This window comes from Gorilla gorilla, chromosome 7 (genome assembly GCF_029281585.2).
Source record: "Gorilla gorilla gorilla isolate KB3781 chromosome 7, NHGRI_mGorGor1-v2.1_pri, whole genome shotgun sequence".
Lineage (NCBI taxonomy): Eukaryota > Metazoa > Chordata > Mammalia > Primates > Hominidae > Gorilla > Gorilla gorilla.
In genome coordinates this window covers 43,605,001-43,629,355 of record NC_073231.2, presented here as the reverse complement: position 1 = coordinate 43,629,355, position 24,355 = coordinate 43,605,001, and the positions used below count along the sequence as shown (strand labels likewise).

The window sequence follows — 24,355 nt, the reverse complement described above, 5'->3', positions numbered from 1 at the left end:
TTCCTTCTGTATTGATTAATAAACTGCTTGTGTATCCATAAGTCAACAACATAGAATAACCATACTCCAGGCTTCTCTAGAATTAAATTGGACCATCAGTTTCCTTTATTGTTTATCTTGGACTCCCAGAAATCAGCCTTTACTGATTTACATTTTGGAATTATATCCCCTACCTACATGGATAAATGACACAAGATATTGCCTGTGAAATCTCTTAGCCCATTTGCTTCAGTAGTGCTACAGGGCATATATCCAATTAGCAAATTTTGTGTCCCCTGTCTCCATTAGCAATTAATTTATTTTAAAATATATTTATATTGCATAAATAACACTTATTTCAAACAATAAAAGGAAACAAATTAGCCAAAAGAAAAATAAGCTAAACAGCACTAATCAATTCAAAATTCTCTTTGTCTTTTGCTGCATCTCTCTGTCTGCCCCTGTCTTCTTGCCTCTCTTTCCATCTCTTTTGTTTCTCTGTAGGTCTCTGATTCTTTTCAGTTGTTTGTCTGTCACAGTCACTTCATTTGTCTTAGGCCTTTTTTTTTTTTTTTTTTTTTTTTTGGAGACAGGGTCTCACACTGTCACCAAGGCTGGAGTGCAGTGGCTCACTGCTCAAGCTCCATCTCCAAGCTCAAGCTATTCTCTCATCTCAGCCTCCTGAGTAGCTAGGACTACAGGCATGCATCACCATGCTCAGCTAATTATTATTATTATTACTGTAGAGATAGAGTCTTGCTATGTTGCCCAGGCTGGTCTTGAACTTCTGGGCTCAAGTGATCCTCCTGCCTTGGCTTCCCAAGGTTTTGGGATTACCAGCATGAGCCACTGCATCCAACCAACATTTTTTACATACAAAAAAAATTATTTTATAAGTTGATAGTTAAAGCTTTGGAATCATACTGACAGGGTTTTGATTCTTGATTGTGTCTTGGAAAAAGTATTTAACCTCCCCAAGAATCTATTTTTGCACTGGTAGAACGTGATTCTTATAGGTGTTATATACAGTACTTGGCATTTGAGAAATGTGAACAGTTATTCTTAGGAACATATTTGTTTACATATCTTTATGTTCCTGATTATTTACTTGTGATAAATTTCTGGGAAAAGAATTGCTTAGGCCAGGTGCAGTGGCTCATGCCTGTAATCCCAGCACTTTGGGAGGCCAAGAATGGTGGATTGCCTGAGGTTAGGAGTTTGAGACCAGCCTGGCCAACGTGACAAAACCCTGTCTCTACCAAAAAATACAAAAATTAGCTGGGCATGGTGGTGCGCACCTGTAATCCCAGATACGCAGGAGGCTGAGACAGGAGAATCACTTGAGACCAAGAGGTGGTGGTTGTAGTGAGCCCAGATTGCGCCACTGCACTCCAGGCTGGGCAACAGAGCATGACCCTGTCTCAAAAAAAAAAAAAATTGCTTAGTTACATAGCATACATTTTTTGTTTTGTTTTGTCTTTCCTTTTGCTTTAGTTTATAGATAATAATTATACCTATTTATAGGGTATACAGCAATATTTTGTGTGATGATCACACAATATGATGTGTGGTGATCAAATCTGAGTAATTAGGATATTTATTACCTCAAACATTTGTCATTTATTTGTGTTGAGAATGTTCAAAATCCTCTCTTCTAGCTTTCTGAACATATGGTAACTTATTGTTAACTATATTTACCCTGCATTGCTATAGAAAGGTAGAATTGATTCCTCTCATCTACTGTAATTTTATATTCATTAACCAACCTCTCCCTTCCTCTTACCCTTCCCAGTGTTTAATAACCATAATTCTACTCTCTACTTCAATGAGATCATGTTTCTTTAGCTCCCACATATGAGTGAGAACAGGCATGCATTTTTTAACACTCATTGCCAAATTGCCTTCTGGATAGATAAAGCCTATTTACATAATACCATCAACATTGGAGAATGTCCACATCTGGGCCAACCTGTGGGTTGCCATTCTATTAAATCTTTTCTAATAAGAAATGAATGTATTTATTATTTTTAGTTTGTATTTCTTTAACTAATAGGTCAAACTTTATATTCTTTAATGAATTGTATGTTCACATACTTTGCACAATTTTTCATTGAGTTATTTGTCTTTTTCTTATTGATGTATTAGAATCTTTATATACTGAGAATACTAGCCCGTTGTTATATATGATGTAAATATTTTACCCAGTTTCTTTGTTGGTAACCTAATTTAGGGGATCTTTTCAGTGCAGGAATGTTTTAATTATTATGTATACAAATTATTAGTCTCGTGATTTTTGCCTTTTTAGATCTAAATGTTAGGAAATATTTTTTCTTTTCTTGAGAAATGCATATTGCTTTCCTCTTTTTGACTATTAGTTAAGTCTTCATTAACAAATCTTCATTAAGTCTTCTATGGCATCAACCAGGACAAGATGCCATAGGTAATATAAAAGCGTGGCTAAACATTATTATTCTCAGTATATGTTACAAGATGGGCTACATGCATGCTTATTAAAAATTAAATCTAGTGCTTGTGACATTGTATGGATACTGTTTGAAAGGCTGAACATTCTATTAGTAACACCAACCATTACAGAAATTGCTTGATGAAAACTTGTCAAAATATTACTTTGTGTTGAAATTGTCTGATCTTTTTCATTATTAGTTAGTTGTATTTGCCTTTTTAGTATCACAACAGAGCCTTTGCGACTTCTTTGAGCAAGCATCATTTGTTGCCTTCTAGATAGTCTAGATCTTACAGTGTATGTGGTTAAGCTCAGCATTGTTATAATGATCTCATTTTTTGTATACTGATAATGTGAGAGAGGTCATTCTCTTCTCTCTGTCACTGTGACCTCAAAATATCCTCACAGCCCTCACAACCCAGCCATTCTCTAATGTTATTTCCATCAACTTGCTTCGTAGGAGTTCCATGTTATTCTTTGGATTAAGTTAGAACACCAGAAGATGTGTCAAAGTCAAGTCCTTTTGAAGAAATCATCAAAGAAGAATCTTACTTCTTTCGTGCAGATTCATTTAAGTACAGTTGTCTTAGTGCTTGCTGATGGCATTGTCTTTTCAAGGCCATCATGTAGGGACGTCATCATGTCATTTTTATCTTTCATGTTTTTATTGGCTTGATGAACAGTATAGTCATCCAAGAGAAATTAATTGTTTTGTCCTTCAGTTAAATCAAATGTTTATTTCACATGCTAGTGTAATTTATTTAGTATCTCTTCATTTCCCCCCAACTATTGAATAATTTCACTTTTAAAAAGGTAAACCACTTTCTTTTAACCTTTGTTCAAGACACTTTTTTTTTAACTAGGTTAAATATCTGATTTCTAGAGCAAGAAACAGAGAGACCAGATTGAGGTTGGGATGGGTGGGTAGAGGCTCATACATTGTAAAAGGAACAATGTGGTTTTTGTTGGCTGTTAATGAAATTTCTGATGTTAGATGCCTTATAATATATTTTGTCTAATTTTAGTTCATTTTAATTTAATACATGCATATACCATCTATTACCATTTTTTTTCAAATGGTCTAATTGCCAACTTTTCTCAATCATTTCGTCAAAGCTATCACAATTGCCCTCTTGTCAACTACAAGATTAGAATCTATGTTACTATAAATGTCTGTCTTTTCCCTTTTCCCAGTCTTACCTTTTTCTAGGCAGCAAAGGTCCAAATTTACGCTAAACTATAGCAACTATAAAGGTCCTTATTGCATGCATATTTCTGATTTTTTCTCTTTTTCATCCCATGATGTGTTTCCTTGCATCCTTTATTAAAAGAAGCAGGGTATAAATTGCCAAATTTTTAAAAAAGGTTATTGTGTCTATTATATATCCCCAAATTAATATCATATTTTCCTCTGCATTTACTTAATTGATCACAGCTTGGCTTATTTTTTCAATAGCAGTGAAAGAATTTACCATGATATAGCCATATTTAATCAACACACATGCAGCCGACTCTTATCTCAGGAATTTGAATAGTTGTCAAGCAGGGGTTTCCAGGCAGTAATTTCTCTCTCCTGAAAACTTTATTAAGTGACACTAGACACAAGAGGCACGAGGTTGGGCACAAATGATATGACATACACAACATGTCTGTTCTAACTGGGCTCGCAGTCTAAAGTGGAAGCCAGACAAAAAGAATTGCAATATAGTGTGACAAGAGCTATGATAGAGGTATACAAAATTACTATGGGATGGAAATGGCAGTGGTGCCAGAGAACAGAGTTAGTAAATGTGCAGAAGTGAGAACATGGAGGTAAAAAGGGACTTGTGCCTAGTTGATTGAGGCTAGTAACACATTGTTTGAGAGGACCAGTCTCTGAAAATTTGGTAGCTCCACCACAAAAGATCTTCCATGCCCAGTGAGGGGCTTTATTCTGAGTGTGATGGTCAACCACTGGAGACTTTTAAGATAAAGTTGGGAGTGCTACTGTTAAACTCCAGGGCTCTTTGACTTGCCCATGGGCATGGAAGGTTTACACCCAGGTCTGTTCCATTCTACTCTCATGGTCTCCCACACCCCAACCGCTCTCCCTTGGTTGCAAATGAGGAGGAAAGTGCAGAGAGAAAAGTGTTTTAAGTTCCTGTAAGTAACTGAGAAGAGCTTGAGTTAGAACACAGTCCTCCTGATTTACAAAATAGGCACCATGCCTGTGTCTCTTGCTCAGAATAGGCAGGGTAGGAGGAGCCCAGGAGAGAAGGAAGATTAAAGATGAGCATGGGAGTAGAATGCTGAAGTGCACAATGAAGGGAGTCTTAGTGCGCAGCAAGAGGCTCCTCCACGTACGGCAGCCCTGAGCCAGCAGGCGATGGTGGACCAGGGATGTCCCTAGTGGTCCTCAGAGGTCAGGTCCTTTTAGATTCTGAGCGCAGATACCTTCATTCATGAGGTTTATTATCATTGTTAAGGCACATAGTTTGTCTATAGAACATTGTTCGTTAACGTCCAGCAAATATATTGAGCTCTTAATATGTGCCAGGAACTGTCTTAAGTCCTGAGGATACCGAGGAAGGAACACAGTCTCTTCATTCATGGGGCTCTGATAGAAGAAATGGGCATGAAAACAAGTAAATGATGGCACAATATGGCAAGTGGAGAAACAGGTATGAAAAATGCTTTCTGGGACCATAGAGGACGGAGAATGTTACTGAGCACTGGAAGGGACTCAAGTAAGACAACGTTCAATTGTAGCTCTGAAAGGTACATGAAAAATTACCAAGGAGGATAGGGAAGATACCTCAAAATAAAGAAACATGCGTAAATGCATAAGTGATTTATAAACAATAAAAAAAGACAATGAGATTTTTACTGGGTCTTAATATCAAGCATAAGAACAGGTATTTTCCTCTCAGCCATGATTGGGTTTTTGGGCAAATGTTATCATAAAAGAGTTTTTTTGTTTGTTTTGTTTTGTTTTTTGGTTTTTTTTTTTTTTTTTTTTTGAGACAATGTCTTACTTTGTCACCCAGGCTGGAGTGCAGTAGCACGATCTCAGCTCACTGCAGCCTCGACCTCCCAGGCTTTAGCAATCCTCCCGCCTCAGCCTCCCAAGTAGCTGGGACTACAGGTCTGTGCCACCATGGCTGGCTAATTTTTGTATTTTTTGTAGAGATGGGGTTTTGCTATGTTGCCTAGGCTGGTCTCGAATCCAGGGTTCAAGCGATTCACTTGCCTTGGCCCCCCAAAGTGCTGGGATTAGAAGTGTGAGCCACTGTGCCCAGTCATAAGAGAGTTTTATTATTTTTATGACTCCTGAGCTTGAAAACAGAGTCTAGTGAGAGGTCTGTGGCACTTTCATTGGTTGTTCCCTGTTAAACAACTGTTTTCCCCAGTCTTGAGGCATTCAGGCTTATATGTGAAATACATCTGGGAATGTGTTTTGAAAATAAATAGAAAAATCAGTTTTCAGTGATACAATACTGGTATGTGGATTAAATATTTTCCACAAAATAAAATCATTTCAAAAATGACTTCAAGAAAGATTTTCTTTACATACATATTTACATTTTGAAAATAAAATGTCCAATTTTGGTGAAAAATGTAAAACTCACTGCTCAAACCTTAAACCTTAAAAATCATTATCCTTTTTGTTCATTTGATTTTATGCTTCTATAGATGTTATTCCTATATATTTCAGCCAAATTATATATTAGAAAGAAATGTTAAACTAGGTAACGTGATTTTATAAAGGTGATAAAAAATCTATTCCCCCATTTGCTATTTTACTTAATTTGCTCTTGGTCTTAATCATTACTCATTTTGGTTACCATTTACCTGGGTAGTTTATTAAGTGTAATTCCTCCCAGGTGGGATAGGCTGACTCTCAGCTTTTCAATCTCTTGGCATCAATAGCATAGTGATCTATGTTGTCATGCTAGTGAGGTCTTGGTGATGAACCATTAAATAAAATGATCTGCCCCCAGGCCAGGGAGTTGGTTGATTGCCAAACAGTAATCCAGTACAATTAACTATCAAAGATTTGAGCACTCCATTATTCTAGGAGATGGAACTGCAGCCATCTGGAAGAGCAGAAATGGTGATTGATCATCTGGCTAAGTTTATGTTTGGAAATACATTTAAATGATTAGATTTATTATTATAACATTAGATATTTTAACCTTTAGTCATTTGAGTTTTAATTTTTTGAATTTTATTCAATTTCAAGATGGAAATAAAAATTAACTTGTTTAATATTTACCAAGAGTAGAAATGTTTAATTTGTGATTTATACATCATATCCTTGGTGGAATGAAGTGGGATGTAAATAAATAAAATAAATACTCTCCATGAGAGGGTTTGAAAATATCATACAGTATTAAGACAGGTAAATGATCTAAGTGATCAACTCTTTATTTTTTAAGACATGTTGCTTTAAGCTTATGTTGTTATTTTTAGTTACAGAAACCATAGATATGGTCATTCAGTGCCTTTAAAATATTATTTTGGCAATTTAAGCAATCACCCAGTCCAGTAATAAGAATCTAAAGATCCCATAATTTTTTTAGGCTGTGTTCAAGAATACACATTAAGTTCATTAGATAAGAAAAAATTACATTCTCATGGTGATTATTTTTTATTATTTCTCCTAAGACCTTTTCTTGTTTTCCTTTGATTTCTAAGGGTGTACCTACCATTCCACACAATAAATAGGTACATATACTTGGAGGTCAGTATCTTGGCATCCCACCATCTCACTCCATGAAACAATATGGCACGTGGATTGCAGCCTTTGAGCAGACACAAATTGTTTTATTCATTCCTTTATTAATATGTCTTTACTATTGAGCATCTACAATGTGCTAAGGACAAGTTTGGCACTGAAGATACAGGGTCGAACAGACAGACTTACTTGCTTTCATGGAGGTACAGTTTGAGAGTAGAGACAAATACTTAAAATCACAAAATCACATACAGTATCTGATTAAAATTATGATACGTCCTGTGAAAGAGGCATGCATTATGGAGCTGTGAAGGTGTGTAACGGAAGACTTTAATCTCCTACTCTGAGGAGATAGGGAAAGCTTTTCTGACTCACAAGAAGTGTGGGGAGTAAAAAGTTAGTCTGAGGCCAGGTGGGGTGGCTCACACCTGTAATCCCAGTACTATGGGAGGCCAGGGCCAGAGGATCATGAGTCCAGGAGTTCCAGACCAGCCTGGGCAACATAAGGAGATCTCATCTCTACAAAAAAATTCAAAAATTAGCTGGGCATAGTGGCACATGCCTTCATCCCAGCTACTTGGGAAGCTGAAGTGGGAGAGTCTGCTCGAGCCAAGGCGATTGAGGCTGTAGTGAGCAGTGATCAGGCCGCTGCACTCCAGCCTGGGCAACAGGGCAAGACCCTGCCTCAAAAAAAAAAAAAAGAGAAAAAAAGTTAGCCTGGCTCTCTATTGAGAGCCAGTTAGTTACTAAACACATTTCTTAGGTGGGGTTCAGGTCCACCAGACAGCTATAATGTGTGAGAGTCCATCACAAGGGAAAAGTGTCCTGTATCCCAATTTCAGTTAACCCATTCTGCATTCAGATTAAGTGATTAAACTTGTTTATATTCATTAGACCTATAACCAAACACTGTTTTATACATAATGTATTTTTAACACAGTTTTGATATATGCTAAAATTTTCAGGAATGCAACTATCAGGTACATCAAGAGAAGATGCTGTTTTTGTTTGGTAGTTTAGTTAAGAGTTAATTACCACTTTGAAAAATTATGTCACCAATAGGTAGCCTCCTCATGAAATGTGAGTTGCCCATGCAATACACTTGAAACTGTGTTTATTTATCCTTGTAAATTCATGGCAATGCTACATGTGGGTGCAAGCTTATGGCTCCTTCATTACATGTAGTGGCCATGCCTCAGCTTTTCCAAAGTGAAATAAACGTATATATTATATTTTACATTTCTTTTCTTTTACTTCTCCTTTATTACAATTATGTTATTATATTGATTTATATACATTCTATGTGTAAATAGATAATGTTATATATTATTTTACTTAAGTATAGTAAGGGAGGAATGTAAAAAGAGATCCTTGGACCTCATAGAGATGAAAACCATTTGTTAAACAATACATGTGTTTTAAAATAGAAGGAAAAGTATTTAATAGTCAAGCTGAAAAATTATTTGATGTTCTAATCTTGGAATGTTTTACAGAGAAGACCTTGATTTTCAAAATAAATGAGGTTTAGAAGCAAATGTCTCCACTTTGACTGCTTTCTGGCCTGATGTTTAGGGCAATCTCTTTGCCTCTGTACATAGAGAAATGCAGAAGGAAGCATGTTACAATAGGATCACTTGAGAATACTTGCATTGGGTTGTCTTGTTTGGGATGCTTAGTACTACTATCACTGGGTTGAATACTCTAAAAATTGAAAGGTCATTTGGAGAAAAATTACTAACAAATAAAATCAAGATTTTTAGAATGCTTTCTTGGAGTGGGTCTACTCCTCTGGAGGACAGCCAGTAGTTCAATGAAAACAGATTGAGTTGCTTTACAAGAGAGTGTTTTGTTCTAATAGACACCATCATGAATGAGTAAGACACCATCCCCACTAGTGCTACAAAGAAAGTATGACTAGTTTCTGGTCCAGAACACCCAATTATATTCTAAGGATTTATAGATATAGCCTCTTGGAGATTATAGGAAGTATGAAGTCAGGAGAAAAGAAAAAGGTATAGAGTACAGTAATTATTTATTAGGCATAAGAACTTCTAGCAACAACATAAATAGTGAAGAATACATGTAATAGTACAGGAAGTCAGATTTATAAAAAGAAGTTAATATCTCCCTGACATTCATATTGACTTTTAGTGAAAATCAAATGAGATAGTATGTGAACAATATTTTGTAAGTTCTAAGTTTAAAGTGATTGTTTTCTGCAATATTTAAAAATGTATAATACTAGAATTAGGATATGCTAGTAGGAATTCATCATGTGAAATCCAGGAAATCTGAAATATGCCATAAAAGCAAATGAATATGTTTTCCTAAAGTGTGCTACCCCAAATTTTTTAAAATTACCAATTATTACACTACTCGTCACAGTTCAAATAAATATACACAGAGCTAATTTATGTTTACAACTCCTGAGTTCCTCTTTGTGTTATCTTTTCCTAGAGAAAAGATACAGTCAATCTTATAGATGCCAGTCTGTAGTCATCTTTTATACTATGCCTAAAACATATTGGAATCATCGTATTGACTCTCTCAATAGGTTAACAGTTTTAGGCCTTCCAGTTCTCCAATAGAATTAAAGCAATTGCCACTTGCCAAATAAGGTCTTGATAATAATGAACATAAAGAGGAAGATACTTGAGAAGCAAAGAGATATTATTCTTTCTCTAGAAATACCAACACACTAAGATCTGTCCTTGACACTTTACTGCTTTGAGGTGCTGGATTGAAGAGTTTCTCAGGATTCCCCTTTCAATATCTTTGTCATCTTTATTAAATCTCATTCTTCTCATTTTTATCCCCTCAGGACATCCAGATGTTGAGGAAGAGACACCATTGTCATTGTTTTCTCTTTCTTCTATGCCACCGTCCCATAACAGGGCCTCAGCTTTGCTACTTTTAATATAGCCATCCAGTTGCCACTCCACTCTATTCTCATCCTGCCGTACTTGGGCTGTTCCCATCTGATAGCTCCAGGTTTCCAAAGCCTGAGACTCTTCAGCGATAAGGACCTTAGATGAAAAAGCAGGATGTGTTTAGAATCATTAGCAGTGGAAGGATAAGATTAAGAAAGTGATTACAGTGGCTCATGCCTGTAATCCCAGCACTTTGGGAGGCTGAAGTGAGTAGATCACTTGAGCCTAGGAGTTGGAGACCAGGCTGGGCAATGTGGTAAAACCCTGTCTCTACAAAAAATACAAAAATTAGCTGGGCATGATGGCATGGACCTGTGGTCCCAGCTACTCAGGTGGCTGAGGTGGGAGGATCACTTGAGACAAGAAAGTTGAGGCTGCAGTGAGCCGTGATGGCCCCACTGCACTCCAGCCTGGGTGACAGAGTGAGACCCTGTCTCCAAAACAAACAAACAAACAAACAGAAAAACAAGTGATGTATTATATATGATAATGGTTGTAAATAAGCCTTTTTCTAGGGAAAATCATAAATATTACAGTTGATTGTTGAGGAAAAAAGTAAAAAGAAAAAATGTGCGATGGGCGTAGGAAATATTAACTAGAAAAACATATAAGCTGCTTAAAATGTATATCCAATTACAGCTGATACTAGTAATAATAATGCATGTTGTAGATTCTCTAGTTTAAAAGTTACCATAAGTGCAATCCACCATTTAAAGATATACATCATTGGATATGGATCACATTAATTCTGATGTTTTTATTACAGCAGCTAAACTTTATGTTCATATGTTCATAATCTTTATCATTTATTTTTCTCATCACGTGGTTTGGTCTCAACAACATCAACAAAATGGAGGGAATATTGGAGCATTTAGACTGCAACAGGGGTCCTCTCTTAGCATTGGTCATCTCCTATATAAAAAGAATTTGGGATTACATATCTTCAAAAGACTATACAAAGAACTATGAAAATAATACAAACTTGATTTAAATATTGTAAGCAATTTCTCAAAGGAAATTGCCAAAACAATTGGGATTAATTTGTCTGGAGAGATGACTAATTGAGATTACTTTGTCTGGAGAGGTGAATAATAAACCATAAAAATTATACCTTAAGATACTACTTAAGTTACTTAGTAACTTTTTTCAAGAATCTGAGAGATTTGTTTGTTTGTGTTTATTTATGCTAGTCAGTTCTCTAGTTTCACGGACCAGCTGAGTTTACAGAGAAATTATAGAGAGATCATTTTCACCTTGAGATCTCAACTGTAACTGGATGATTAAACACTGGTACATGCTTACCAAGGAAAGCCATGAAATCTCCATCCTTGTGGGTTATTGAAAACAATGGTCTTGACAGGTTTAAGCAAAGCATTGATCTAATTAGAATCTTGAGTACAAAAGATGTTATTTTCAGATTTATTTTATTACTCATTTCTATTCAAATATGGAGACAAAGATCACTTCAAAAGGACCAGTACTCTAAGTGTCCAATTCCGTACATTTTCACTCCAGCTGGTTTTCTGTAAATTTGCTCCGACCTCTGACTGTTAGTTTCACGTTGCCATTCTTTGTTTAACTTCATATTACTATTGTGTAACTTTTGGGGTTATATTATTAAAGCAAAAGTCATTTCTTCCATGCTGTAGGTTAAGCAGTGCCTCCCTATTGTTCCAACTTTCTGGGATTCTTCACAATAGGTTCCAGACCTAGGTTAATTAACAACTCTGTTAACACCTCCTTGAGCTCAAGTGGTTCAAATACAACCTGCTGAGACATTATTTCTTAAAAGGTGAGGACTAATGACCCAACTTTCAGGCACCATCTCAGAGGCCAGTTTTCAATCTCGTAAAAATTTTAAGTCAAGGAAGCTCAACATAGAAAGTCATGAGCTGTCATAAAATACCATTCCGGATATAGTTGTTTGGAACTGCCTGGGCGCTTGGTAACCTAAAATACAAGTTAATAGTAATTCCACCTCATTTAGTTGTGTTTAAGGTGCTTGAGAATTATGCTTAATAGACCATAAAAATTATACCTTAAGACACTACTTAAATGCAATAATAAATCCTTGTGCAAAGTTCTACCAGAAAGCACGATTTTAAAAAATCATTGTAAATGTTAACTATACCTATTTTTCTTTATGAAAAGTATGAAGACTGTTGATTACATAAAATTTTAGATATGCTGAAATTCTTTGAATTAATTACAGAGGCTATAGCTTGGTTTATGCCTCTTTTTTTTCTGGTAAATATTAAATGTAGCTTTACTCAAATATTAATGTTATACATGTAGGTTAATATACATTGAATGAAATAAATTTATTTCCCCAATAAATGGCCTTAGAATATAATCCCAGCAGAAATCACTTCTAAGTGGTATGGAACCAAAATTGGGTGGCAGTTTGAAATATAACAATGATGTCACTGTTCCTATATTATGACTCCATTTTCATTAGGTTAAAGGAATTAAAACGTCAGAAAATAAACTGTCACAAAAAGGGGAACAGAACAGATTATTTCCTGTCTATTGCATTGCCAGGCACAGTACCGTTAGGTATGGCACACTTGTTAATATTATTTTATTTAACCTTCAAAACAACCCCATGAGGCAGTTACTACAAGTCTTAATAAAAAGAAAAGATGATGAAATTGAGGCCCAGCAGTTAGATGTTTCATTCAAGACCATACTGCCATTAATTAAGGAAGCAGCATCCAAAACTTAGTCTACCCCACTTCAAAAATCCATGCTTTCATCTTCATCACAGGAGATGTATGATATGACCATACTTAAAGACAGAGCTAAGAGAAACCAGGAAAACCTTTCTAATCTATCTAATATCCTTCGGTGATAGAAGGAATGGCTACAACATAAGGAGTGTTAAGTATTATACATAAATAGGGGAACTTTGAAAAATGATTATACATAATAATAGTACCACCACATTTTTAAGAAATCTTGTTGAACAAGTGCTTGAAAAAAAAGATAAAAACTTGATCATTTAGGCCAACTGATGTCAAAAATTTTATATAGGTAATTGGGCTTTCTGTTGCAAAATATGCTTTAATGTCTTAATGTCTCTCTCTAGCAAATAGTGTTTTCTTCCATTTTAATATGATTTGCTGGTAGGTGGTTGCTGAGAGCCTAATCAAACCAACACATTTGTGTGGCCATTAAGAATTATTCAAAAGTAACTGCAATTTTGATATTTAAAACGATCTGTTCCATGACACAAAAGCATGGTTTTAATTTTTATCTCACATGTAACTTAAATATATGAATATTATTTCTTTAAAAAATATCCAATTTCAGTTATTGCCTGAAAAGCAAAAACACTATTATTTTTGTGGCCTTGGGCTGCATGGGCTGTGGGTAGTATTGAATGCCTATATTATTGGTTAATAACAAATATCTCATGAGATTTGCAGACCTTACAAGCATCTATAGGTTTAAAATAATAATAGAAAATTTAATTTATTTGTCCTTTTTACATAGAGTGGAGGCTAGCAGGTAAAATAATACACAGGAGAATATTTTGAGAGCAATTAATTTAAATATTGATTTATATAATAATTTTTAAAAGTACTTTTTGAATGTACAAATGGTATTTTTATTACTTTTCAATTACTATTTAAATAATTTATTATCTCAAGAAAATTGAACCTGTGTTTTTTCAAGAGACAGTCTTGCAACATTCTATTAGCCAGCACAGTTTTTGGCCAATGTCAGTTGTTTAATTAATGTAGTTTTTTTCCCTAACACTCAGTTACTCAATCAAAACCTGAGGAAACACAGCCTCTTAAGAGAATCAGAATTTGTTTCTTCCTTTGTCTGTCTCATAAAGGGGTGTGTGTGTGTGTGTGTGTGTGTGTGTGTGTGTATGTGTGCATGTGTGTATGTGAGACAACGTGACACTGCGTGACATGAATATACATATTAGAATGTCCTAAGCTTGCATTCCAGCTTTATTACTAAATAAGTGGCAGAAATGTGTTAATTTTACAGAGGCTCAGTTTTCTTAACAGTAAAACAGAGATTGAGATAGGTGGTATAAAAGTGCTTGAAACCACCTTGCATTTATTCCATGAGATTTGGTTTCACTCTTTCCATTTTCTTGCTTCTTGTGTTAATGATGTGTAAACATTGCTGGGTTGGGACAGATTATTTAGGTGAGCTCTTTTGTTTTGCTCAGTTTTGCCCTAATAAATCGGAGACACAGCTTGGAACTCCTGGTAGGTCTTTTTCTCCCACCTCTTCTGTGTTCTTGTTATCCCAGCACATGTTAAAATTGCTGTATGTGGGTATTGAAGTCATCTTAGAGACCTACCACACATATATTGAAGATAGGAAGGGAACTAAAAGTTATTAGATACCTGCACGTAGCAGTTTATATTATACTGCTTCACTTAATCTGATAAAAAATATATGACAGGTTGTATTAACCACATTTTAAAAAAGAAATTAAGCCTTCAAAGAATTAAGTAACTTCCAAAAGTCAAGTTTCTGGTGAAGGGTAGAGGAAAAGTTAAACTTTGGGCTCTCAACAAAACTTTGTTCCTCCTAAATATAGTATGTTTCCTGTCATTAAAGGAGAACTGCTTTTCTAAATGTAAGCACATGGGTGGTTATTGAACATGTTCTCTGCATATGGGATTTTTATGAAGATGGGTTTGACATTGGTCCTGTATTGGACCCATTATTGGAATAAATAATGCATGTGTATAAATAACTGTAACACAAAAATAGAATATGTTAATCAGCATAAAGGGATTCAGATAAGGTATTTTTTGTTTGTTTATTTTAAAGGAGGACAAGGATACCTCTGGTTGTAACAATTGAGGAGTCTTTTTGTTGAGGTGACATTTGGATTGGGCTTTACAATGGGTAAAATTGGGGTATGTACACATAAAACATTGACAAGGGTAGAAAGAGGGAAGATTGTGAACAAAGGCATGTAAATAATGGAGTAAGTTATAGACATTTAAAAAATGGTGAGTGATTCAGTTTTTCTGGCACATAGAGAGCAAGCAATGAAATGATCAAGAAAGGAATGTGAGATTTTAAATAACCTGTAAAGGGTTTGGGAAATTCTTGGTAGGCATTGGGGTACCACTGATGGATTTTAATTGCAGGACTGGCATAATATGATTAGGAATGCCATTAATGGTAATAAATGTAATAATGCAGGTCATGATGCCAAGTGCTCACTTTGTGATTATACTCAAGCTGGCCATTGAGGAGATGGAGGTAGTAGTTCCAGGAAGAAGTAAATAGGAGATAGTGAAAGTAGGGGGAAAGAGAAAGATGAGGGCAACATTAGAATAAGCAAACACTTAACAACTAATTAGATGCCTGGAGCAGGGAAAAGAAATAAATCTGAGGGGACACCCATGTGTCTGTCTTGTATCATCAACAGTAATGTGAAGGCACAGAGGAGCAGATGCAGGACTAAAAGGAAGGATGATGAACTTGTTATAGACTTGGAGGTTTGAAGAAAAGAAGGAGGCCCCAGAAGGAGATAATTTTGGGTTGTTAGACATGCAGTATAGGTTTGGAGAGAAAGGTCATTGTTAGGAATCTTAATTTATGAGTGATCTGCATCCAGGATATTAACTAAACAAAGAGAGAAAATGCAATAATAGAGGGGGGCTTGATATCAAAAGATGAGGAGAGCACAAGTGAAACCCCTATTTTATGTATCAAGATAAGAAAAAGAAATGGCAAACAAAACAGAAGCAACTACAAAGATAAGAAAGTTGAGCTAGGTGTGGTGGTGCATGCTTGTAGTCCCAGCTACTTGGGAGGCTGAGGCAGGAGGATTGCTTGAGCCCAGGAGTTCAAGACTGCAGTGAGCTATGATTCTGCCACTGCACTCCAGCCTGGGAAACAGAGTGAGACCCTGTCTCAATAAAATAAAATAAAGTAGAGGGCTTTTTACTGAAGCTAAAAGAAGGGATTTCAAGAAAGTAGGAGTCAGCAATGTCAGATATTGCAGGGGGACTCTGACAAATGGATGACATGAATGATCTTTCCATATGTGAGAAACGAATCTATTTTCAGGATCGTGACATCATCTCAGTGTGTTTTGCATATTTTTTTCTATTACTTTAGAATTTGATAAGTTTTAAATTGTTTTCTCTTTCTTTCTTTTTTTTTTTAAGACAGGGTCTTGCTCTGTTGCCCAGGCTGGAGTGCAGTGCCCTGATCACCATTCACTATGGCCTTGACCTCCCAGGCTCAAGCGATCCTCCTACTTCAGCCTCACCAGTAGCTAGGACTACAGGCAATGAGTCACTATGCCTGGCTAATTTTTGTATTTTTTGTAGATACAGGGGTTTGCCATATTAGCCCAGGCTGGTCTTGAACTCCTGGGTTCAAGCCATCTGCCTGCCTCAGCCTCCCAAAGTGCTAGGATCATAGGCATGAGCCATGTCACACAGCCTAGAATTTGATAAGTTTTCTATTGGGACAATTTCACTTGGCTCTATTTGTGCAGTCAAAGGGTCACTTGATTTCATTCACTTTGCAAATTATGATGTGTATCAGTGTCTATTGACGATAAGTGCATAGAGCAAAGATCTCAAAAATTAATATTTAAATAAAAAACTTTGAATATTTTACATAAATTACATTTTTTCCTGCCATATTATTTGGTATTCTATGACTACTACTATTTGTTCAAAGTACTTCTTAGCAGGATACTCATTTGTGGGATGAAAACTAGGGTCAGAAACTGCGGGAGCTGCTGCCTCCTGCTACTGTCTCCTGCTACTGTCTCAGCTCTGTGAGTTGGTGCCTGGCTTCCACAAAACTGAGTCTGGAGAGGCAAAATAAAGACCAGGATTCCACCAGGCAAATGGGAATTTCTAGCTTTTTGTAACTCTTTTCAAAGTTTTTCTGGACCTGAGGTGACACAGGTTCTGTTAAAAATATCATTGTTATAACACAAATAAATCTTGCTATAAGTGATAACAAATTCTATCTAGACATCCCACAGGCATCTCAAATTCAGTATGTCTAAAGCATATAGCACATCCTTTTCCCCCAACCTGTCCTTTATATTGCATCTCCCATCTCTGTCAATGGTAGCATCCTTCATTTGCTTGCTCAAGCTAGAAATCAGAGTTATTTTTAATCTTCTTCCTATTGCTCTCCACTATATTCAATCAATTAGGCAAGAAATTCTATCAAATATGATGTCCTGATTAACTCTTCATGCTGTTGAGTACTTCTGATCTATTGCCTGCCAGTAGTTGTACCTCTTCACTATTATTCTTCCTAACCACATTTATTGAGCATATAGCTATATGCTGGACATTATTTAGTAATTGGAGATAAAATAATGAACAATAAAGAATCAGTCCATGCACTCAGGAAGCCTCCAGTCTGGGAGAGAATGCAGTCACCTATCAATTAATTGTGCTAATATTTGATTAGTGATGGGATAAGCATTCCAAAGAAAACACACAAAGTACAACAAGGAAAAAAGTGTCATATTTCTTAAGAAAAAGGAAAGACTCCTAAGTGAAAAAGCTTTGATTTTGAGGAGAAATAGGAGTAAGACAGGTGAAGCGGGGAAGGTAAATTGTCAAGGCTGAGGGAATTCTGGAAGCTGTATACTCAGAATGAACCTTACACTTGGAAGATCTAAAATCAGGATAGTTGGAGTAAAGACAGCAAGTGAGGAAGATGAATGAACTAAAGTTAGAAATGGGTTGAAGCCATCATCATGCAGGGCCCTTAGGTATAAGGATTCCATTCTTAAACTTCAAAATGGAAATATTTTGAAAGTGAAGGGGTGATGGTTGTTAAACTGGAAGTGTGCTGGAAAAGCCTAGCCATATGGTCATTCTATTTAGAGTCATGTTAAGAATTTTAGGGTTTGTTCTAAGAGAAAAGGAATGCTATTGAAGAGTGTTAAGTAGAGATGTGCCTTTATCAGGTTGGCATACTCAAATAGCATCTTTCTCCACCACATCTGCTTTCCCTTTCTAATTTTACCTGCTTCATTTCTCTTCACAGCCCTTATATTACCTGAAATTATGTACTTATTTATTTGAGTGTTATATTTCTTCCGTTCATGGATTTAGGCTGTGAAGGCAGAGACTTCGTTATATTCACTGCTGCAATTCCAGCACCTAAACAGTGCACAACATATAGCAGATGCTCTCTGAATTGTTAAATTCATGAATCAGTTTTCTTCTCTTTTTTTTCTGTTTTTGCTTTTTTGTTTTGTTTTGTTTTGAAGAGATAAGATCTTACTCTGTTGCCCAGGCTGGAGTGCAGTGGCATAGTCATAGCTTACTACAGCCTCCAACTCTTGGACTCAAGCCATTCTCCTGTCTCAGACTCCTGAGTAGTTGGGACTACAGGCACCTGCCACCATGCCTGGCTAATTTATTTAATTTTTTGAAGAGATGGGGTCTCACTTTCTTGTCCAGGCTGGACTCAAACTCCTGATTTCAAGGTCCCAAAATACTGGGATTCAGGCGTGAGCCACTGTACCCAAACAGATTGCTTTTCTTTTTTTTTTTTTTTTTTTTTTTTTGTATCTACGTAAATATTTTATTCTGCTTCCAGATAGAACATTGAAGTTTACATGTTATTTTAAAGACAATAAACAGCTAAGCTACTGACATAAAATATACAATAAATTTATGAGATATAAGGTACAGATGAGAAAAATCTGAAATAAGTTTTTAACTTCATTTAGCCTATTAGGAACATGAGGATGTCTGGAATTGATGCTGGCCTTGGTCTCAAGTACTTTTTCCCATATGTACTTGTTTTATCCTTCCAGAAAGCATATCATATTAGAGTGTCTAAGAAATCAGTGAATCACTAAGTTTTCCATCTTACCGAAGTACAAAACATTATTTCAAACCTAGGCCTTCTGAGAGAATCCAATATCTATTTTTATACTTACTTTTCTTTCTACTAAGTTCTTTAATAAAATTATGAATCAGAAAGCAAGTACAAGACATGCTTATATCACACAGAATATCAATGAAGACTTAAGAAGATAAATAGCAAGTACTTCTAAAAAATCACAAATTTTGACATTTGGAACAATATAATTGCCATACTATTATATCTTTTATTAAAAAAGACCTTTTCCAGCTTGTTTCCAGACTTCTTTTACTCCTTTAATGCTTTCTTTCTTCACACACTTCCAGTATTCTTGTATACTCTGATGTTGTGGTACCCATAAACCTCGATGCATTCTGTTTTTTAACACTCCAAGAAACTCTTCATGACTAAGACATTCATCACCATCCAAATCAAAGATCTTGAAGACAGTGTCCAAAATATTGTTTGAGAGTTCTTGTCCTGTTGCTACTTTCACAGCTCTCTTAAACTCGGCTAGTCTGACAGGACGATGAGCTAAACTGAACATCTGCATGGCAATAGCAAAGTCTTCCAAGTGGGTTGTAAAATGGCAAAATGACTTGAATTCATCCAAACTAATGCTCTCTCCTGCTGACAACTTCTCTCTCACATTTTTCCAATAAATATCTTTATTTTCAGTGTTAGTGAAAAAAAGTAGCCACTCTGCAAAGTCTTCTTTTCTCATGAAACTCAAACCTTTAGAAAACTGAAGGAATTCCATTTCTTGAATCTCCGTTTGTAAATTTTCCATAAATCTTCGAAATTCTTTATAATGAAGTTTTCTTTGTCCTCTTTTTCCAAAGAAACGCATCTGAAGAGTTGTATTAATTTCAGGTTCTTTCACTATTGCTTCCTGATATCCAGTTTCATTAGTTTTCACTGTCATCAAGTCATCTTGTTTACTTATGATCTTCTGCAGCTTAAAAAATTCCCTTTTTTCAATCATCTCATTACCATCTGTATCCAGCATTTTAAAAGCAACATGAAATCCAGAATGGGGTTTAGTAAGGATTGTAAGCAAGAAAAGATACTCAGTATATGAAATTAGCCCTTTATCGCCAAGGTCTCTGAAAAAAGTTGATCCACAGCCAGCTGTTTGGATCCCTGACAGTGTATCCTCGATGTCCTTTTTTGTCAGCTTCTTGACTGAAGTTTTACGTTCCATTTGCTCAAACATCACTGAGAAGAGGAAGTCTCGTGGTGTCATATAATATTCTCCTTCATGTTCGAGTGAAGAAAACTGCATGAAGCGCTGCTTACGAAGAGACGGTTTCCCAATATATATTATTCCATGTTCAACATTTTTCTGTGCGGAGACTGTGAGACTGCCATCCCGCGCCGCGACATTGACGCAGCTGTGGTGCCAGGCCGCTCCTGCTCCTGCCAGGGCCGCGCCGGCCACTGCCGCTGCCAAGGGGCCGGGACTCCGCACAGCCTGTCGGCTGACAGCGAGCCCCCGTCGCAGTTTCCCGCCCCAGGCCGCCAGTCGCGCGCAGCTACCCACAGCCGCCGCCATCTTTGCAACAGATTGCTTTTCAAGACACTGTGGTTACTGTCTGAATTGATTAGAATGAATGAGAGCTTGTGGCAAGAGATGGTGGCAAAATGTAGAGATGTTGATAGATTGGGAAATAATCAGAAGGCATATTTAGGACTTTGCGATAATTTAGATGTAGATAGTAAGGAAGAGAAAGCATCCAAGATGACTTCCAAATTTCTGGAATGAGCCTCTGGGTGAATCTGAGGTGCCACTACCTGAAAGACCTGAGGAAGGAATATGGTATAATGGTTAGAAGCATAGGGGTTTGCCTGACTTCATCTTTCACTGACACTGTGACCTTGGGCAAGCTGCTAATTTCTGTGTGTCTCTGTTTCCTTATCCCTAAAATGGAAGGTAAGATTAGTATCTCCTTTGTCGGCCATATTGTGGAGATTTAATAAAAGAACGTTATGGAAGGCATTTAGAACAGTGCCTAGTACGTAAAAAGTACTCAGTAAAAGTTAATTACTGTGGGAAAGCGTGGAGGATGAGTAAAAAGGGAGGGAAATCAGTTCTGTTTTTTATTTGTTGAATTTTGGTTGCCTTGAGAGATTTCTGAGTGGATATGCTAAGATAGCTTTTATAGTAGATGAACTCAGATCTCAGAAGGGAAACCTGGGTAAGTAATAGAAATTTGAGAGTTGTCTGTTTATGAATACTTGACCTTGTTAATGGTAGTTAGAACTAAATTCTGGTGGACACAAACATAATTAATAGTGGGTAAGGAAGACTGAGTAAGAGGGTTAAGAGAGTTATGGCTAAAGCCAGGGACTAAGGGGAGGGACATAGGTGAGCTGTATTTATGACTCCCAGGAGTCATATTTTGACTGTATTTTGACTCCCAGGAAGGCAAGGGCCATACTACCAGACTACTCTTCAATCTAGGCAGCACAACATGGCCACAGTGGTGTTTCTGAACTAGGAAGGTTAATCTTATCTCAGCCCCACCTAACATATTTTGGTGACTTCCCACATCATTCTGTTTCGAGTTCAATATTAGCCTGCTATTCAATGTACTTCATCCTCTCCAGCCTTTTCCTTTAGTGCATTAGACACTGTGCACTGCTCTTGCCACACTTGCTCTTGCCTGTGGATGATATACTTGCTATTCCATCTGCCTTGACTGCCGCTCTACCTGTTTTCCATGACAAAAACCTGCCAAACCAAGTTCTAGTTTACTTCTTTGGGGAAGTGGTACCCAGAGGTGCCTTTTCTCTATCCCATGAAATCTATTTCACTACAGGAAAAACCTCGTTGTATGAGGTTATATTTGTTTATTTTGTTTCCTAACTCATTTCTTTAGGCCACGAGCACCCTGAGAGAAGGCTGTGTGTCATCTGGATCTTCAGTGTCTTCCCCAATGCTTGCCATAGTGTGCACACTAATTGTTTGTGAAATCGAGGAAGGATTTAAGAAAAAGCAGTGGATCCTGCTACCTTCTCAAACTCCATATGACTATTTCTTATTCATTCAGATGATCTAGAAAAAATTTAATATAGAAGGACCCAGGTTCAGAACATACTATATTCAGACTATAGTCAGATATATTCATAATACATTCAGATAAATGGAGATGAGCAGAATTGATCCATAGAGTTATTGGAGGATTTAAAATGTTGCAGAATCATTGTATACATCTTTAAATAATATCTTTTTAATATAATCTTCATTACCAAGTTTGTTCAGTGTTAAGTTTAAGATTCAGATGTCATGTATATATTTGTTCAAGTTGATTTAATTTTTAAGTGCTTATTTTATTCTAGCACTTTGACAGGTGGTTTGGAAGTGAAAAACAGAGTCCCCATCCTCCTGATATCTGTTTGGGTGATACAAAAGACGTGTAAACAAGATAAACCACAAAGATAGTAGAATGGGCCCTTCAAATTCCCTAATTGTTAAATCCTGGAAGATGGATTTCACTTTAATATTTGCTTTTTAAATGATCTATGTAAAGATATGACTTCACTACTCTAGAAAACTTGGACTTTCTTAAATCAATTGAGTAGTTACATTTGATTATCTAATTTATTTCATCTATGCTTTTATATTTATATCTTTTACTGTGGATTAGAAATGGCATTTAGAACTTTTATTGAAGACCAGAGTAAAATTGTATGCCCTCTTTCTCAGAATGCATCATTTTAAGTTTAATAAGCAGAATAGTACAATGACAAAAAATGATGTTTTTACGTGTAAGAAGACACGACAGAATCAGCTATTCTGTGACACTAAGAATTCTGTCCTCCTTTCCAAAGTGGCCCACTTTTGGACCAGACTGAATAAAAGCACTGGTTGTTTTGGCTTTACCTAGAGCAGACTCTAGTCCAAATTCTGGACCCCCATCCAAGTTCTGGACTCCAAATCCTGTAAGTTGCTCATCGGAGAATCATCAGATAATGATGTGGCATTATCATTATAATGTTGAGTGCCCCTTGTGGCATTCAGGGCTTTGTCTGAAGTGGCACTTATTTGGTGGTAAGACATTTGTGATTGTTTGTTACTCATCGCAGGTGTCCATGAGACTACTAGAAAAAAAATTGAAGTGATATCATATGCTCATCAGGAAGAAATGAGTGTGGTAATTGGCTTTGCCCAGGTCTGTGAATCTTTTTCCATCCATTTCATTCAGATTTTAAAATAGACGTTCTTAAATTCAAAGACTCATTCTGGCCATACTGGTAGATAGAAATACATCTGTATTGGTTCAGGTTTACTCTAATTTAGATGTTTTCTGATTTTTGAGACAATTATTCAACTTCATTCTTGCTTATAAATCTTAACTAAGTTGTTTTGCTTTTGTTATTTTTCCATGAAATGGAAAAACGAGAAATGATGTAAAAACCTAAAGGAGATATACAAAATATCTACCAAAAAGGAGATACTTCAAAGCAAATTATCTAAACATAGTATATTTTCTCATAAAAATTAGAATTCAAATTTATGATTTTTAAAAAAGAATATAATTTTCCTGACTTTACATACCTAATTAAATATGTATAACACATATTCAGGTCTGTACAGTATTTTAGAAATTTGAAAAATTTAATAAGATTTTGATTTTTAAAGATTTTTAGTGCTTAATATACTTGGTCCAAATAGCAATGACTTTATTTTAGGGATAGATGAAACATTAACAAATTACTAAAACTTTTGCATTTTTACACCTTTCATTTTTACTTCTACAAAATATCAGTAATAGTGGCAGCTAATTTTATCTGGAAACAGTAAGAATATTTGCCTGACTTGGGAGATATTAGGCATAAATTGAATGTTTCCAGCTAAAATTATATGTCATTGGGTAAAGTAAATAATTTAAAAATTGATTAGTATTTCATAAAAGGCAAGGTCACGGGCTGTGAAAATATGAAAAAGTATGTTGAATAGATAATGATGAGAAAAATGTGAAGACAGTTATATTTAAATGCAAAGATCCATGGAAGAAATCAGCTGCTTGATAACTTACTAGAAGAATGTATTATTGCCACTGTACTCCAAACCACTAATGAGAAATGTTTTTTAAGATTTAAGATTGTATAAATGCTTTGTACCTAGAACTGATGGAAGTAATTGGTAAACTACTTAATCAAGTCCCACTTGGAAGTGAAAGGGAATGAGAGGATAGAAAATGTACGCTGGGTAAGAAACCCAACAAGTCAGTGGAGTTCTCTTTACAGAAAGAAACAAAGATAGCAGTAATTAATGACCCTGACTCTGTGCCAAAAAAGCTTTCTTCTGACAACTCCAACTTAATTAAAACTTAAGACATTTCAATGGCCTCCGAAAGCCCCTGATGGGGTGAACTCTTGCAGACTCGTGAGAAAATTTTGTAAATTAAA

General features: G+C 36.0%; 2 protein-coding genes across 8 annotated transcripts in view; one reads left to right on the top strand and one right to left on the bottom strand.

The window, feature by feature from the left end:
- The window catches only part of ZFHX4 (zinc finger homeobox 4), a 187,847-nt gene that overhangs the window by 71,786 nt on the left and 91,706 nt on the right, over positions 1-24,355 (top strand). The gene's annotated exons all lie outside the window — the stretch shown is intronic.
- LOC134759078 (calcium uptake protein 2, mitochondrial) lies at positions 18,609-20,495 on the bottom strand. Its single transcript, XM_063709206.1, has one exon. It carries the CDS (start codon positions 20,493-20,495, stop codon positions 19,191-19,193), a length of 1,305 nt encoding a protein of 434 aa, XP_063565276.1. The 3' UTR covers positions 18,609-19,190.

Bases quoted from the DNA above. Each gene is read 5' to 3' on its own strand.
- LOC134759078 (XM_063709206.1), bottom strand. From the start codon at position 20,495: ATGGCGGCGGCTGTGGGTAGCTGCGCGCGACTGGCGGCCTGGGGCGGG.